At 42.3% G+C, this 17,567-nt stretch overlaps 1 protein-coding gene across 1 annotated transcript in view; it reads right to left on the reverse strand.

Annotated features, from left to right (window-relative positions):
* Positions 1 to 17,567, reverse strand: part of dnah7 (dynein, axonemal, heavy chain 7) — a 187,205-nt gene that overhangs the window by 74,398 nt on the left and 95,240 nt on the right. The window contains 2 exon segments of the mRNA XM_055162193.1: positions 1,164 to 1,499; positions 7,264 to 7,397. Of these exon segments, the coding sequence (XP_055018168.1) occupies positions 1,164 to 1,499; positions 7,264 to 7,397 (470 nt within the window).

The following is a 17,567-nucleotide window of genomic DNA, read 5'->3' on the forward strand; positions in this document are numbered from 1 at the left end:
GTGTGGGGTTGTGTTCTTGTGTGGGTTCAGTGTTTGTGTGGTTGTGTGCTTGTGTGGGGTTGTGTTCTTGTGTGGGGTTCAGTGTTTGTGTGGGGTTGTGTGCTTGTGTGAGGTTGTGTGCTTGTGTGGGGTTGTGTGCTTGTGTGGGGTTGTGTGCTTGTGTGGGGTTGTGTGCTTGTGTGGGGTTGTGTTCTTGTGTGGGGTTCAGTGTTTGTGTGGGGTTGTGTGCTTGTGTGGGGTTGTGTGCTTGTGTGTGTGTGTGTTGTGTGTGCTTGTGTGGGGTTGTGTGCTTGTGTGGGGTTGTGTGCTTGTGTGGGTTGTGTGCTTGTGTGGGGTTGTGTGCTTGTGTGGGGTTGTTCTTGTGTGGGGTTCAGTGTTTGTGTGTGTGTGCTTGTGTGGGGTTGTGTGCTTGTGTGGGGTTGTGTGCTTGTGTGGGGTTCAGTGTTTGTGTGGGGTTGTGTGCTTGTGTGGGTTGTGTGCTTTTATGGTTGTGTGCGTGTGTGGGTTGTGTGCTTGAGTGTGAGGGCATGTGAGTTTGTTTTCAGTGGTTGTAAAGTCTGTCTGAGTTCTATTTCCTTCTGAGTTTGTGTGAAAATCTTTCTTGGCAAATCCAGACTGATATCAAATCTTTATATTAGTAAAATATAGAAGAAGTAAAATAGTTTATAATTACTTTAATTGATTGAATGAAGTCATTTAAATGTACATGTATTCTGCTTAATTGACTCTTGTGAGCTTTAAAATGTTATTACCTCATCAAAAACAAACCTGGAGTTGGGTTTTGTTTCATTCACTCAGTTTTGAGCTTGTCTTCATGTTGAAAGCTCTAAACGCTCTGTTCCACCTTGTCTAGTGGTAGTCTGACATGACATCACAAGGTGGGACTGAGTGTGTTCTGTTTGAGAGAAGAACTCAGCCTAAATGTGCAGGGTTAGGGTTAAAATGTGTGAATGAAACAAAACAAAACTCCAGATGTGTTTGTTTGTGATGAGGAAATGACATTAGAACAGAGATCAGAAAACAGAGTCATATGGGCCTGTCCTTGGAACTGTAGATCTCATTTGTGACGTTTGGATGTTAAAATGGTGATTCTCTCCTCTGTCCCAGGCTAAATTGAGGTCTTATTTCTTATTTTATTCCTGTGTTCTGGTCTCTCCTCTTACCTGTGTCCCAGATCGTCACTCTTCTCTGAGTTGTCGATGGAGCCGATGAAAAGGTTGATGAACCAGGTGAGGGAGTACTGGTACATGGGCTCGATGTTGGCCAGGTCTGCGACGGAGAAAAACAAAATGGCCGAATGCACCACGATGGGCTTGTACTCCATCCGTGTGGAGTCGATCTTCTGCTCCGTCACCTCGGCGACGCTCTGCTTCTTTGAGATCTCATTGGCCAGGTTTTTGGAGCAGGACAGGATGTTCACAGCGGTTTGGTCTTCCAGAATGTTCCCTTCGGACATGGACAGCACCTCCAAGATCTTGTCCTCGAGCTCCTTCAACTGCCTGTGAAGAATCACTTCACAAGTTACCACCATGTTAACATGAGCTCAATACACTTCAATTATTATTATTAGAGGTGGTAGAGTGGCCCAAAACTTTACACAAGTAAGAGTTACTTCAAAAAAAAAAAAAATGTATTTTTTGGACTATAAAACACACTGGATTATAAGGCACAATATCAATAATGTTGAATTATCTTGTCTATTTTCATAAGGTACATTAAGTGAAACAAACGGGCGACACTTGAGACTGATCTTTAGCCCAGGAGTCCACGATCCATCGGCAGATCGTGGTGTAACTGTCCTGGTGTTACCTCCCTGTCTTGGTGAATGTGAATTATGAACATGAATGTGGGGGGATCATTTAAGTTAGTTTGTTTATGTTTTACAGAAGCAAAACTTAAAGCCACATGGCTCATTTACATAAACTATAAATGCTGAAATAAACAGCTCTATTAAAAGTCTGATATGTATGGGACTACGATACCCATAATGCACCTGTTTGTAGTTCCTGTACGTTTGGGCCCCCAAAGTTCCGCTCTCTTGTTGTTGCAGTAGTGAAGCCTCGTGCTGGGCTCGAGCACCTGTGCCTTTTGTTTGTGTATCTGTACTGTGTGCGTTCATGCAGGGTGAGTATTGTTTATAATTTAGTGTGAATGTATGTTTAGTGTGTTAGTTTATTTAAAATGTGTAGTTATTCATTTCATAACGAGTTAACACTATCGTTATTACACGGTGCAGCGCTCCTGTAGTCTACAGGAGCTCAATGTGCAATAGATTTATTGTGTTGGAGCGCTCACTTGTGGTTCTTCTGTATAATTTTCCCGGTTAATTTCATATCGTTTGTTTGTTCTAGAGCCCGACCGATATGGATTTTGCTGTGGCCGATATGAAACCGATATAATGTTAGTTGGAGCTGCCAATAGCCGATATAATCGCCGATATATTTAGTGATGTAAAAATTCACTGTAAATGTTGAATTGTTTAAAAAACTTAGGTTTGGCTTTGGTGGATTTTAAATTGGGTTTATTTAGGCAACATTTATTGTTATTCTGCCTCTTTACATCATATTTACAGACAGTAGTTTGGCTTAATGGCATTTTTGCATCACATTCTAGACACTAGTGATGGGTATTCCAGTTCTTTTTAGAGAACCGGCTCTTTTGGCTCGGCTCACTAAAAGCTGCTGGTTCTTTTGGCTCCCAAGCAGCTCTTCAGATTGTAGCACGTCTAAAGCAGGACTGAATCAGGACTGAACCAGGTCTAAACCAGGACTGAAAAAGGACTAAACCGGGACTTATTTATTTTATGCTAAACTACAGCCAAATATGCTCCTTTTTTTTGTTTGTTTGTTTGTTTGGTTTTTTTAGTTTTTTTAAATTTATCCTATGTACACGCAAATTTCTCAAAGTTTCGTTTTCAGCCGCTGCCGCTGTCAAACTACGAGTCTGCACGCGGCGTGAAGAGAAAAACAGTGAGAGAAACAGAGAACACGGCTCCTAATAAGGATCAGGCTCCCGTCGTTCGCTTCAAAGAGCCGGATCTAAGAGTCATTTCGTTCACGACCGACCCATACCTAGTAAAGAAACTAGCGCTATTAGCCTTTAGCTGTAAATACGTACGCGCCGCGGTAATTAATTATATTTGCAAATGTCATAATTCACACGTCTATTCACAGCTCATTTACATATCAATGCAGGTCCAGTAGCAAATATACGGCCAATATAGTCACTTTAATAGACCAATAGAAAACTGTCTGTTTATGTGCGGGAGCTACAGCAGCTAACCCATACAAATGATCAAAACTAGCTTCAAAGTTGACATATTTCCAACACTCAGCCTCACACAGGCTCCTCCTCACATCACAAATCTGAACTAATAAATGTCCTTTTAATCCAGACTCAAACCGATTGTCCGTAAAAGAAAATAATCTCAGTGTTGTGCACCGCTGCGGGTGTAAACAAACACACGTGAGTGACGCGACTCTGTGGTGTGTTCAGGGACAGTACGGACACACACACAGACAAATGACTCCACAGATAAATACTGATGCGGAGCCACATATTAGGACATTTATCTGACTGTAAATTGTATTAAATGAACAGAATGTAGAGAGTCTAAGATTTTTAACGACGTATCACATGCCCACGTGAAATATCGGCCTCTATCAGCAAGCATATCGGCCGATAGCTGATATGCCTCCAGATGCCCATACCGGCCGATAATATCGGCCAACCGATATATCGGTCGGGCTCTAGTTTGTTCTCTAATGTATATATTTTTGTTGTTTTTGTTTTTCAAATAACCACACCCACACATACGCACATACACCACACATGTAACCATCAATAAACATCGTCAAATATCACCTGTTCCCTCCTCTTCAATAAACATCTACCTTTGTATCAGTGGAGTTGCCTGTCCTTCTGACCGAGGACGACTCAGTAATCAGTGCATTCCGGACGCACACAGTACTTTATAAGCTCGCTCCTTGTGCACTGATGTGGTTCAGCTTCTGTCGGACTGAAGGACACGACTCAGTGGAGTATGAGTGTTCTCTCTGTGACAGAGGATGTGCTGCTGATGTTGAGTCTGTTCTGTGAGTGTATCGCGTTGGAGATGGTTCATGTGAAACCTTTCAGAGATTATAAATCTGCAGGTCAAACACATAGACCATCAAGCGGTGTGGCTTCACTCTCCAAAGTCGTACTAAAACATTTTGACAGATTTTTGAGCGCTGTGTATCACATAAAATCAGTTCGAGTTCAGTAAACACAACCGGAATGAATACATGAGGCACACTGGATTATAAGGCGCAGTGTCGATTGTTAAGAAAATTAAAGGATTTTTAAGTGGGCTTTATAGTCTGAAAAATATGGTAAAATAAATTACTTAAGTAAATTAATTAAGTAAAAGTAACTTGACTGTCAATCTGAAGTTAATGTAATTTGAAGGTCAAAACATAAACAAATGTACAAAATCTGGTATCTGATATGAAAGATACACAAAAATGAAACAAACTAAATCATATCTAAAGGCACTCTGCAAGAAACACAAATCATTTCATACATTCACATAGTTTTTGTCACTTAAGACTTTCTCACAGTGGGAAGAGGAAACATAAGAAAATAACTTTTACTCAAGTAAGAGTACTGTTACTTCAATATGTACTTTTAGATAAGTACTCACAATTTCTTTAAAAAAATACTTGTAAATGCAACAGTGTCCAGTACCCACCTCTGATTATTACTGCTAAAAGAGGAATTGTGATATTCAAGAATCTACAGTAAGTGTGTGGTTCACTATTGTTAATTTACAGATAGTAAACCCACAGAAGAAATATAGATTTTTAACAGTAAATCCATGTTTCAGTTAAAAAATGTCCCTGTGTCCTCATTTAGCATTCTTACATACTTAACCAAAACAGTGAAGATGGCGGCTGCATCACAGCATTAGATCCTGTGTTTGGGTTTTGTGTCATGTAGCCGCTTTCTTTTCATTTCCAGTGGTTTTATTTGGCAGTAATAAGTCGATTTGAAGTCCAGCGCTGTGAAACAAATGCCTCTTTAGGTCAATGAATATTTGGAGCACTTAAGCACATGTGCGAACCAGGCACAAACCAAATATAGACTGTAATGGGGCCGCGCTGGTGCTGGATTAATGGTTTGTGGCGTTGAATATGGGTCATTATGAGCGAAAGTAAAAGAGCCGAGTGAAGAGGAGGAGAAAACAGGCCAGTGTGAGACTCCACAGGCTGAACCCACCCGCACGCGCACACACACACACACACACACACACACACACACACACACACAGACATATCGACCACAATACTGGGAATTACACAATGCATTATACTGGGAATTATACTGGGAAGAATACTCGGAAGAATACTGGGAGAAATACTGGGAGTAAAACTGGGAATAATACAGGGAGTTATATTGGGAATAATACAGGGAATAATACTGGGAGTAATATTGGGAGTAATACTGGAGGTAAAACAAGGAGTAATAGTGTAATACAGGGAATAATAGAGGCTTTGCACCGTCAACGGTACCTACGCCGCCATGACACCGGGCACACTATGTCATTGACTTCAGCAGCATCGGAGAAACATGGGCAGGTTTTGTTGTGTATTTGGTTGTTCTAGACGCTCTGAAAGGGATAAAACGATTCATTTCTTCACTGTTCCTCTGGAAATTACTCATCAGGAGCTCAAATAAGGGAATTATCAAAAAAAGACGCGGATTATGGCTAGCTAAAATAAACCACAAAGAGATTTCCTATGGTACCATCAAGACACACTCACGTCACTTTCATCAAGATATTTGCTATTTAAATTGTTTCATAGTTTATTTAATGAGAGAAGCACATTTACTGAACTAAAATGTAAAAAGAAAACATTTGCAGTGTGAGTGGTGTTATGTTGGTGGTGTAGAAGAAACGAAGGCTAGATGAATCTTCAATAACGTTTAATGTGGACAATGCAGTTTTTCACATGGCTATATTACAATATTATTAACTCTCTCTCTATCACTCAAGTTCCCTCTTTTATGTTACGTTGCCCTCTACAGGTGAGGCGTACATCTCTGTAATACTATATTAGTTATTATTGTAATCACATTTACATATCTGTCAACACAACAAGTGCAGTAGAAACTGGATCTTCCAGCGCACATATAAACATGTCACTCGTCGTAGGACCCATGTTTTCTTTATTGTCTTGCTTATCCACAACTATTTCTTCTAGAATTAATCGCTTTTTGTGAGTGGATCTTTCTAACGTTCGCGAGGATATTTTCATGGTGATTCTTTCGAGGTTCGGCTCACAGACTCTTCGACTCGTGCTCCATGTTGATCATAGGAGCCCAGTGTGGGTTTGTTGAATCGTAAACTAGTGCGGGTTTTCCTGGATAAATTAATGAAATTTTAGTTCAGTAAATGTGCTTCTTTCATTTAAATAGCAAATACCTTGATGAAACTTCGGGTGTCTTGATGGTACCATAGGAAATCTCTTCGCGGTTTATTTTAGCTAGCCATAATTTTTTTTGATAATTCCCTTATTTGAGCTCCTGATGAGTAATTTCCAGAGGAACAGTGAAGAAACGAATCGTTTTATTCCTTTCAGAGCGTCTAGAACAACCAAATACACAACAAAACCTGCCCATGTTTCTCCAATGCTGCTGAAGTCAATGACATATAGTGTGCCCGGTGTCATGGCGGCGTAGGTACCGTTGCTATAGGAGTCACATGACGGGGCAAAGCCTCTATACTGGGAATAATACTGGGAGTAATATTGGGAATAATGCTGGAGGTAAAACAAGGAGTAATAGTGTAATACTGGGAATAATACTGGGAACAAACAGGGACTAATACAGGGAGTAATAATGGAAATAATAGAGGGAGAAATGTGAGAAATAATACAGTGAATACAGGCCCCAGGACAGAACAATCCCACAGGTCTCCTCCTCCTCTCCTCTTCCTCCTGGTCTCTGTTGCACCTCCTCTGTTCCTCTGTTCCTCGTCTGCTCCTCTTCTGCTCCTAATCCTGTTCCTCTGCTCTTCTGCACCTCCTCCTCTGCTGTAATGTGCACTTACCTCTTGTTATCCACCCCCTGTTATAGCGCCCCCTGTGTGTGTTCCAGTGTCACCTCTTGTTATAGCGCCCCCTGTGTGTGTTCCAGTGTCACCTCTTGTTATAGCGCCCCCTGTGTGTGTTCCAGTGTCACCTCTTGTTATAGCGCCCCCTGTGTGTGTTCCAGTGTCACCTCTTGTTCTCGGCTCCCTGCAGGATCAGAGCCTGCTTCTCCTCCTCCAGATCGGGTCTCTCTCGGGCCACGACGATCCCGAGCAGCTGGTCCTGGATGCCCTCTGGAGTGATCATGAAGTTCAACAGCGTCACCTACAGGCCACAAGTGGAACACGGGCAGATTTAACCAAAAATCCTTCAGAGCCGGTGATTTGACCTTCGTCCAATAAAGCGATCCCTCAGGAACACTCCAGGGACTGTGCCTTTGTGACACACCATTTGGTTTGTTTATCAGATCAAACTCTCCTGAACGGACTTTAAACACTTTCATTATTGTAGTGAACCCTTCTCTCTTTTGTCCCGATTAGTGGAGCTCTGAGCACTGACACACAACTTTAATTAGTTCTGTTTAGTTCAGGGGTTTTCACATTGGGCATGGTTTAGTTCTTGTTAAATCCTGGTTTAGACCTGGTTTAGACTTGGTTTTAGTCCTGGTTTAGACCTGGCTTAGTCTTGGATTAGACCTGGTTTAGACTTGGTTTTAGTTCTGGTTTAGTCCTGGTTCAGGCCTGGTTTGAGACCTGATTTTATTATTGATTTAGTCCTGGTTTAGTCCTAGTTTAGATCTGGTTTAGACCTGGTTTAGACCTGGTTTAGACCTGGTTTAGACCTGGTTTAGACCTGGTTTAGACCTAGTTTAGACCTGATTTTAGTCCTGGTTTAGAGGCGTGTTTAGGTGACGCTCCAAACTCTGAGTAGGTTGTCATGGCGACATCATTTTACAGCTGATACACGCACAATTACTGATCTCAGTCCTGCTGCAGATGTGTACACATGTGGACCATTATTAAGAGCCTCTCCAGTGGCTCTTTGGCGCCCCCCAGGGGAGGCGGGCCTCTCCTATTGAAAACCTCTGATTTAGTTCAACTGTAGTTTGATGTTACGTTATCATTTCGTGAGTGAAGACATGTTGTCACTTTCTGAAGGTAGAATGTCACCTGCATGAGTCCACGGAAACAAAGTGCAATAAAGTTTAAACCATATTTTGGTACATAGTTTTGGTAGGTCCATCTTAGAGACACATATGCTTTCTGATATACTGATGAACACTTTAGCCAAAGGAATAATATTTCGATGGAAACAAGCAGGAGCAACGTCAGGTTTGTGGAGGTGCAAGTGCCATGTTGTAAAGACCCGTCCAAGAATGGTTAAAAAGTGTACAAAAGGGAGCAGCTTTGGGCCAGTGCAGTGGACTTACGGAGTCTGTATTTGAAGCATCTGTGTGTCTGAAGTGAAGAGCCTCTATCTGCTCTGGAACACACCCAAATGAACAAGTGCACTTTGCTTAATTCTATTTGTATCGACGCCGCGCACTCAACCAGCGGCTGTTTACGGAGCTGCCGCCTCCTCACACCCCGCGATAACTGCTCCCGTCAATAACGTGAGCCGAGGAGCCGAAGGGACTTAAACCTGATCTAAAGGACGTGTAAGCACATTACAGTTTCAGTGATCTGATAGATATAGATTGGCCGCTAATTCACAAGGTAATGGTGGATATTAAAGTGATTTTTGTTATTGGGTGTGTTCAGGCACTGTCAGGAACACTGTCCAGGTCTAGTCCTGGTTTAGGTCCTGATTTTGTCAAGGATTAATCCTAATTTAGGTCCTGATTTTGTCAAGATTTAGTCCTGGTTTAGGTCCTGATTTTATCAAGATTTAGTCCTGGTTTAGGTCCTGATTTTGTCAAGGTTTAGTCCTGGTTTAGGTCCTGATTTTGTCAAGGTTTAGTCCTGGTTTAGGTCCTGATTTTGTCAAGGTTTAGTCCTGGTTTAGGTCCTGATTTTGTCAAGTTTAGTCCTGGTTTAGGTCCTGATTTTGTCAAGGTTTAGTCCTGGTTTAGGTCCTGATTTTGTCAAGGTTTAGTCCTGGTTTAGGTCCTGATTTTGTCAAGATTTAGTCCTGGTTTAGGTCCTGATTTTGTCAAGGTTTAGTCCTGGTTTAGGTCCTGATTTTGTCAAGATTTAGTCCTGGTTTAGGTCCTGATTTTGTCACGGTTTAGTCCTGGTTTAGGTCCTGATTTTGTCAAGGTTTAGTCCTGGTTTAGGTCCTGATTTTGTCAAGATTTAGTCCTGGTTTAGGTCCTGATTTTGTCAAGATTTAGTCCTGGTTTAGGTCCTGATTTTGTCACGGTTTAGTCCTGATTTTGTCAAGATTTAGTCCTGGTTTAGGTCCTGATTTTGTCACGGTTTAGTCCTGGTTTAGGTCCTGATTTTGTCAAGGTTTAGTCCTGGTTTAGGTCCTGATTTTGTCAAGATTTAGTCCTGGTTTAGGTCCTGATTTTGTCAAGGTTTAGTCCTGGTTTAGGTCCTGATTTTGTCACGGTTTAGTCCTGGTTTAGGTCCTGATTTTGTCAAGGTTGAGTCTTAATTTAGATCCTGATTTTGTTAAGGTTTAGTCCTGATTTAGGTCCTGATTTTGTCAAGATTTAGCCAGTCTCTTTAACATTCTGTTCAAATCCAGAAGGGTCTGGAACTGAACCAGAGTGTGAAAAACCTCCGTCCAAACTTGAGACGATCCAACACAGCAGCTCATCATTAGTATCAGGTGTCTCTCAATTGGAGAAGACATCTCCTCTCCAAAACTCTCCTAACATTCACAACAAAATCTATCACTTCTTTCATGTCGAATAGGTCATAGTTTGGTGCTTTGATTGTTGACTCTGTAAAAATATGTTCCATTTCTCAGTCCTTTACCTAGATTGTCAATTTTTTTATGTATGTAAATCCAAATCTCTCAGTACGATATTTTTTTACGATATACATCTCACGGTACAATATTTACTGTTTTTCCTCTTAAAATGCCATGACAAGACTTAATCCAAAGAACTAAGATTTAAAAGTGTTAGAACTGTTATTTCTTCTTGTAGTCTGCACTGAAATGGAGCAAAGGATCATGGTCTATGTAGTTCCCTCTGTCTTTTTTTAGCTGTTGCTGCATCATAACTCTTCATTTAAACAAAGAGACTTAATAATAATAGTAATTCAATATATTGTGATGGTCCAGGATATTATTGTGAGAACTTTGACGATACGATATCACAATATTTCTGTTATTGATACATCTCTACTAAACAGTCATTTTTGTTTTGAACAGAACAGAGCGTGCTTCTCTGATTAATCCACCTGTCAATCACGCAGTCTGAAATCAGGGAGAAAGACTTTGAAAAGTTGAAAAAAATGTTTTCAAGGTATGTGGTTCTGGCTTGTCAGATAAGTTTAGTCCTGGTCTAACCCTGCTTGAGTCCTGGTTTAAGATGCGTCAGTGTCCTGGTTGGAGCATTTTCTAAAATGACCACACACACGCACACACACACACACACACACACACACACGCGCACACACACGCACACACACACACACACGCGCACACACACGCACACACACACGCACATGCGCACACACACACATGCACACACGCACACACACACGCGCACACACAAACGCACGCACACACGCGCACGCACACACACGCACGCACACACACGCGCACACACACACACACGCACACACACGCACACGCACACACACACGCACACACACGCACACACGCACACACACAGACACACGTAAACACACACACACGTACATGCAAACATACACACGCACGCACACAGACAGACACACACAGACGTACACACACACACAGACACACACACAGACACACACACGCACACGTAAACACACACACACTTACACGCAAACACACACGCGCGCGCGCGCGCACACAGACAGACACACACAGACGCACACACACACACACAGACACACTCACACACACACATACGTAAACACACACACACACGCGCGCGCGCGCACACAGACAGACACACACAGACGCACACACACACACACAGACACACACACACACACACACACATACGTAAACACACACACACACGCGTGCACATGTAAACACACGCACACACACAAACACACACGCACACACACGCGCGCACACACAGTTGTCCACATCACACAGATTTTATCAGGGGGCCAATATTAGTCCAGTGCAGATCTGGTCTGATTCTTAAGCACAGCTCGTGGCGATAATAATATCAAATGTATTGTGCGATGGAGGAGCCGGGGGCGCACATACGTGAGGGACGCTTGAGTGGTTGTAATGGACGCCCATAACGAGCTCCGAGCAGCAGCACAAGTGAAATGTGATCTGGGCTAATGCGTTTCAAAGCCAAGCACTCACTAATGTCATTTAGCCTAATGCTCTTTCTGTGTGCACGGAAGACGGGACGAGAGGAAGAGGAGGAGAGGAGAGATGAGGACGAGGAGAGGAGGAGAGGAGAGGACGAGGAGAGATGAGGAGAGGAGGAGAGATGAGGAGAGGAGGAGAGATGAGGAGAGGTGAGGAGGACGAGAGGACGAGGAGATGAGGAGAAGAGGAGAGATGAGGAGAGGAGGAGGAGAGGAGGAGAGAAGAGGAGGACGAGAGGACGAGGAGAAGAGGAGGAGAGGAGGAGAGATGAGGAGGACGAGGAGAAGAGGAGGAAAGGAGGAGGAGAGGAGGCGGAGAAGAGGAGAGAGGAGGAGAGATGAGGATGAAGAGAGGAGGAGAGATGAGGACGAAGAGAGGAGGAGGGGGAGAGGAGGAGGAGAGGAGGAGAGGTGAGGATGAAGAGAGGAGAGGAGGAGGAGAGGAGGAGAGGTGAGGACGAAGAGAGGAGGAGGAGAGGAGAGAACGAGGAGAGATGAGGGGAGGAGGAGGAGAGGAGGAGAGATGAGATGAGGACGAGGAGAGGAGGAGAAGGAGAGATGAGAGGAGGAGGAGGAGAGGAAAGAAGAGGAGAAGGCAGAGGGGAGGAGAGGAGGTGAGAAGAGGAGAAGAGAGATAAGAGGAGGAGGGGGAGAAGAGAAGAGAAATGAGGAGAGGAGGAGAAGAGGAGTGGAGGAAGATGAGAGGAGGAGGAGAAGAGGAGAGCAGAGGAGAGAAAGGAGGAGAGAATTGAGAGGAGGAGAGGGAGAGGAGAGGAAGGAGAGGAGGCCAAATACAACAGGAACATGTAGATAGAGAGTGATGAGATTTAGCAATGAACCAAAGATGAAGATAAAGACGATTATAAACGTCCACTATGTAACGTGACACTGTCCAGTCCGTCCAGAGGAACCTGAGCTGACACAGGTCACAGGCTCAGGTGCAGTTTGTGTGTAAATATCAGATCACAGATGTGTTGACCTGGTTTATAGTTCATATGTCTGTCATTACTGGGCCTGTCCACATGAAACAAAGTTCAAATGTTTCCGTGTGGAGAAAGAAACTTGTGGTAGTTGGTGTAAAAGTGAGCTGGGAGCAGTGGCACACGTCCATGTTGTGTAAGTTTAGTATAACCAGTAGCAGCAGGGAAACAGACATCTGAAACACAACAAAAAATTCATACTTTGCAGCAAATTTCCTCAACATTCAGAGGGTGGGATGCTAACTGGAAGTATGCTCTGTCTGAAGCTTTCTGGGACTTGAATCTGAGCCTTATTTGAACACAGTCTGACCACTAAACTGACTTAGGCTGCAGGGCTTAATGCTCAATTCGGATTTTTTTGTGAAATCCAATGTTTTTGCGAGGTCGTTCACATTTCCAATTAAATGTGACTTGTATGTGACTCCAGTGTGAACATGAAATGGCCCAAAAGTGTCCCACATGTGCACTGGAGACACGACGACGTCAACCGCAACGAGCGTGCTCTGTGTTTACAGAAGTTGTCCAAACATGGACGCAGCATTGAGCACATGGAGATTTTAAAGTTCCTCTCGTACTGGAGCCAGAACATGAACAACTTACTTGTTTTAAGGAGGAGATTGAGAAGGAGAAGGACGAGGTTTTTGGCCGTGGTGTTTTGTGGGGCAGTGGCAGCAACGTCTGTTGAAAGGAACGTGTGGATGTGGAGATGGAGCCAAGAGTGGTGAGTGGTGATGTGCTTCACTTCAGTGACACAGAGTTCATTAACAATTTTCACCTACTTCAGCGCAGAATAGTGACGTTTGTGTCTTGTTGATAACGTGTAAGTGGATGAATGCACTTTGACCGTTCAGACTGAAGTCACATGTCAAAAGATCAGATATGTATCGGTTTCAGGAGCACATATCCAAATGTCCTGGGTCACATTTGAAAAAATCTGATCTGTGTCATTCAGTCTGTCATTAAAAGATCAGATACAGGAACATAGGGGCCAAAAAATTGGATTTGGGTCACTTCAGGCTGCAGTCTGAACGTAGCTTTAGTTGGAACTACAACACAAGAGGTGAGCAGATTTTTACTGTTAAACAAGCCCCACTCTAATAACATTACAGTCATGAGCTAGAAAACATCAGCCAACAGTCTTTCAGTGAGTCTCTCTAAGGACCATGAACACTCTCACTGACCGCAGACCTCAAAATGTCCTATTTACAGGGACAGTCCAGAATTTTGGACATAGGACCTCATTTCCTCATTTCCTCGTGAGCCAGAGTGTTAGAGACGTGTGGAGACACTTTTTGAAATATTCCATCCAGTCCTTGTATTTGCAGAGGTCACTGGTGTTAGACTAGTGCATGTCAATGGTCATAGTTCTCCTGCCACTAAAAACAGTCTTACCCACTCCACAAAACACCTGAAACAAATCTATTATTACACCAGACTGTCCATGTGAATGTCTGTGTTGATAGAATCATGTTTGAAATAAAACTAAACTTGCATTGCATGAATCGCTGCATGTTGAGGGACTATTTTCTCATATATCAGTCCACCACTGCTGAGCTTTCTGTCAGGAAGTACAACTCACTGCTGCTCACACAGAAATCCTTCAAATGCAAGGCTGGTTTTACTTATAAAATTATTCTTCTGACACAGACATTCACATGGACAGTCTGGTGTAATAATAGATTTGTTTCAGGTGTTTTGTGGAGTGGGTAAGACTGTTTTTAGTGGCAGGAGAACTATGACCATTGACGTGCACTAGTCTAACACCAGTGACCTCTGCAAATACAAGGACTGGATGGAATATTTCAAAAAGTGTCTCCACACGTCTCCAACACTCTGGCTCACTAGGAAATGAAATCCTATGTCCAAAATTCCAAATTGTCCCTTTAAAATCCATTGTGTATTTTTTCTCGAGTTTTCAGACAATCTTAAATCTTTCTTGTCTGTGTTTGCTGTGTGTGTTGTGTCACCATGATAACTTCTCAACATTCCACCATACATGCTCATGCAGAACACCCCCAGCATGATGTCACTGCAAAGTATCAATAGTTGTAGGAATAGTAGTGAAAAACAGCTTGAATAAATACCTAATACGGGCTTGTCAAAGCGAGGGCTGAGTATCATTAAGGCTTCTAGGTGAATTGGCCCAAATGACCTTGCATCAATTAAAAATTAACTTTTTTACTGCAAGTTTTTTGGAAAATCTACCTTGATAAAGCTCATATTTAATATTAGTGTGTGGTTTTAAGAATCTTAGTATGAATAAAGACTGTTGCCTCATTCTAACGTGTTTAAACATGCACATACTTCAATTATTCACTTTATTGAGCATCAGTCTACGGCCCTCGATCAGCCCTCTGCTTCGTCTGTGTTTACATATGTGGCCCTTGATGAAAAAAGTTTGGACAGCCCTGTCCTAATTCACAGCTGTGATACTAAAAGTCTTTGTTAAACCACGTCTTGTGCAAAGTTCATATGAAACACAAACAGTTTAATCCTCAAAACAGTGTCAGTGTTAAATGTGTCGCATAAACGAGTTTCCTTCCTCTAAACAAACAACAAAACTGTAGCTGTAACAAAATAGTTTAGTAAAATAAACCAAAAAATAGTCTTGGCTATATATTGATACAGCAGCCCATGATATCGATACTGTATCACCACATTAAAGCAGGGGTGTCAAACATACGGCCTGGGGGCCAGATCCAGCCCTCCAAGACCTTTAATCTGGCCCTTGGCTGATTTTTTACCAAAATATTTTAATTATATTTTCTATTAAAATATTAGTAATTTTCTATGGTGTTTATCACAGCAGCGTCTCCAGCGTCTCTGTACGTGGCCCCTCCCACCAGAGCAGCACAAATGAAGACTTGTCTCTTTCCAAACGCTCTTAAAGGACGATCGTTTTGACTGTTGACCGTGACACCCTCATCAGAAAAATGACAAAAATATAATAATGCATCAGTTTTATATTGCACTTTTTTGGACACTCAAAGACACTTTACAGAGAATTATTCAGTCACTCCACACCCGGTGGTGGTAAGATACTACTGTAGCCACAGCTGCCCTGGGGCAGACTGACAGAAGCAAGGCTGCCAATCTGCGCAATCGGCCCCATCCGACCACCACCATCACTTAGACACACACCACTTTCATACTAGGCAATGAGGGTGAAGTGTCTTGCCTAAGGACACAACAACAGTTTTTACGACTGGCGCCTCCTTGTGCCACCTGATTTTCTCAGTGTCTCTCATCCAAGTACTAACCAGGCTCAGCCCTGCTGAGCTTCTGGGATCTGATGGGATCAGGCTTTGACAAGCCGGTATGGCCACGAAAATGAGAAAAGTGGAGCCGAGCGCAGGATTTCCCAAGAAAAATTTACTTATTCCTATTTGTTAGTTAATGTTAAAACACTGTGTTGAAATTGCATTTTTCTTAAAGTTTTAGGTTGTTCATAATATTATAATATTTTGTAAAAGAAAGAGTTCATCAATTAAAGATTTCTGTAACAGATTTGTGTTTCTCTGCACAAATATTTGAACTTATTTTTATTTTTGGGGTTTTAATGCCATGAGTTTTCAGATCCAGCCCCTTTGGGATCAGTAGGTTGGATACGGCCCCCAGACCAAAATGAGTTTGACACTCCTGCATTAAACAATACGATATATTGATATTTAGATATTTTGCACATCCCTAGTCCTTAGGCAAGACACTTCACCCACATAGTGAAAGTAGTGTGAGCTTGAGTGATGATGTACAGAGCTTAAGTGGAGAGAGCAGAGTGCATCTGATGGTAGGTTGAACATACTGGGTACAGCGTGCTCCTTTCCCTTCCTTCTCCTCCAGCCTGAAGCTCTTTAACACTAACTCTGTAGTGACTCAGACAGGACACAGCTCATTTATACTTGCACTAAAATAACATTTGAAGGAAGAAACATATAAAGCCCATTCTGAAGTATTTTTGAGCACAGTGGCAGAGGGAGAGACACTGCAGGTGGTTTGACAGAGCGCAAGGGTTTGGGTAGTACAGCTCTAGTACCACTTGTATTATTAGAACAGAGGTAGTAGAAGTATTAGTAGCAGACACTAGTAGCTGATTGGATGACAGTTAGAGACTATAAGAATCTAAAATGGGCGTTATGTAAGAGTGGGGTTAGAGGAGTGAAGTACAGCGGGTACAGGGAGTTCCACCATGACAGAAAAATTACCACTGTAAGAATTCTACTTTGACAAGTTTGGAACTACACAGGAAGTACTGGAGGTTTGTGAGAACTGTGTGTAAAGCACAACAAAAGTCAATAATAAACAAAAACTGCTCACGTAATGTTGAAATGTATTGTTTTTGAACACATGTAGCAGTGCTGGTTGGTGTTATGCAATACTAAAATTTCTTGATTTCGATAAGAAATAGACTCAATATACAACACTGATTCTGAAAACGCTCTTTCTTTAGTCAATATACTGTGATTTTATACTGTCTTATATGTGTGTGATCCTCAGTGGTGCAGTAGGTTCATGTTGGTCCATGTGTGTGTACTGGTCTATGTGTCTTCTACTTGTGCTGATACAGCTCAACATCATTCTAAAGACATTCAGGAAAGATTCTGCTCTGTCCAGTACTAGTATCAGTTTGTATCTGATTTCCAGTACTTTTGACAACCCTAGGGCTGATAATAGTAGGGTCCAGTCAAGTGGTAACGGAGGGAAACAGGGGCAGATTTTTGACATTCAAATGTCTCTTATTCAGAAACTAGAGGGACTATTGAAATAAGTAAAGTATCAGAATGTAGGAAAGAGTTACACTCCAACAGGGTCAAGTTAAACCTGTGATATTCTTTCAAGTCGTTGACAAAAAATTTAAAAACTCATGTCGGTAACGGAGGGAATGAAATATGCAGCACTTTTTGGGCAATAAATCCAAACAGTGATAACTCTTGGTTCTCACTTACATATCCTTAACAAACTGGTTTGAATATTTGCTTCATATAGTTTTCTACCATATGGTACAAGATTAGGTTGAAAAACCTCTTACTTTTTGAGTCATAAGATTTTTTATTAAGAAAGGTCATGGTAACGGAGGG

This window comes from Boleophthalmus pectinirostris, unplaced genomic scaffold (genome assembly GCF_026225935.1).
Source record: "Boleophthalmus pectinirostris isolate CB_2022bp ecotype Guang Dong unplaced genomic scaffold, ASM2622593v1 HiC_scaffold_1, whole genome shotgun sequence".
In the NCBI taxonomy this organism is placed as follows: Eukaryota; Metazoa; Chordata; class Actinopteri; order Gobiiformes; family Gobiidae; genus Boleophthalmus; species Boleophthalmus pectinirostris.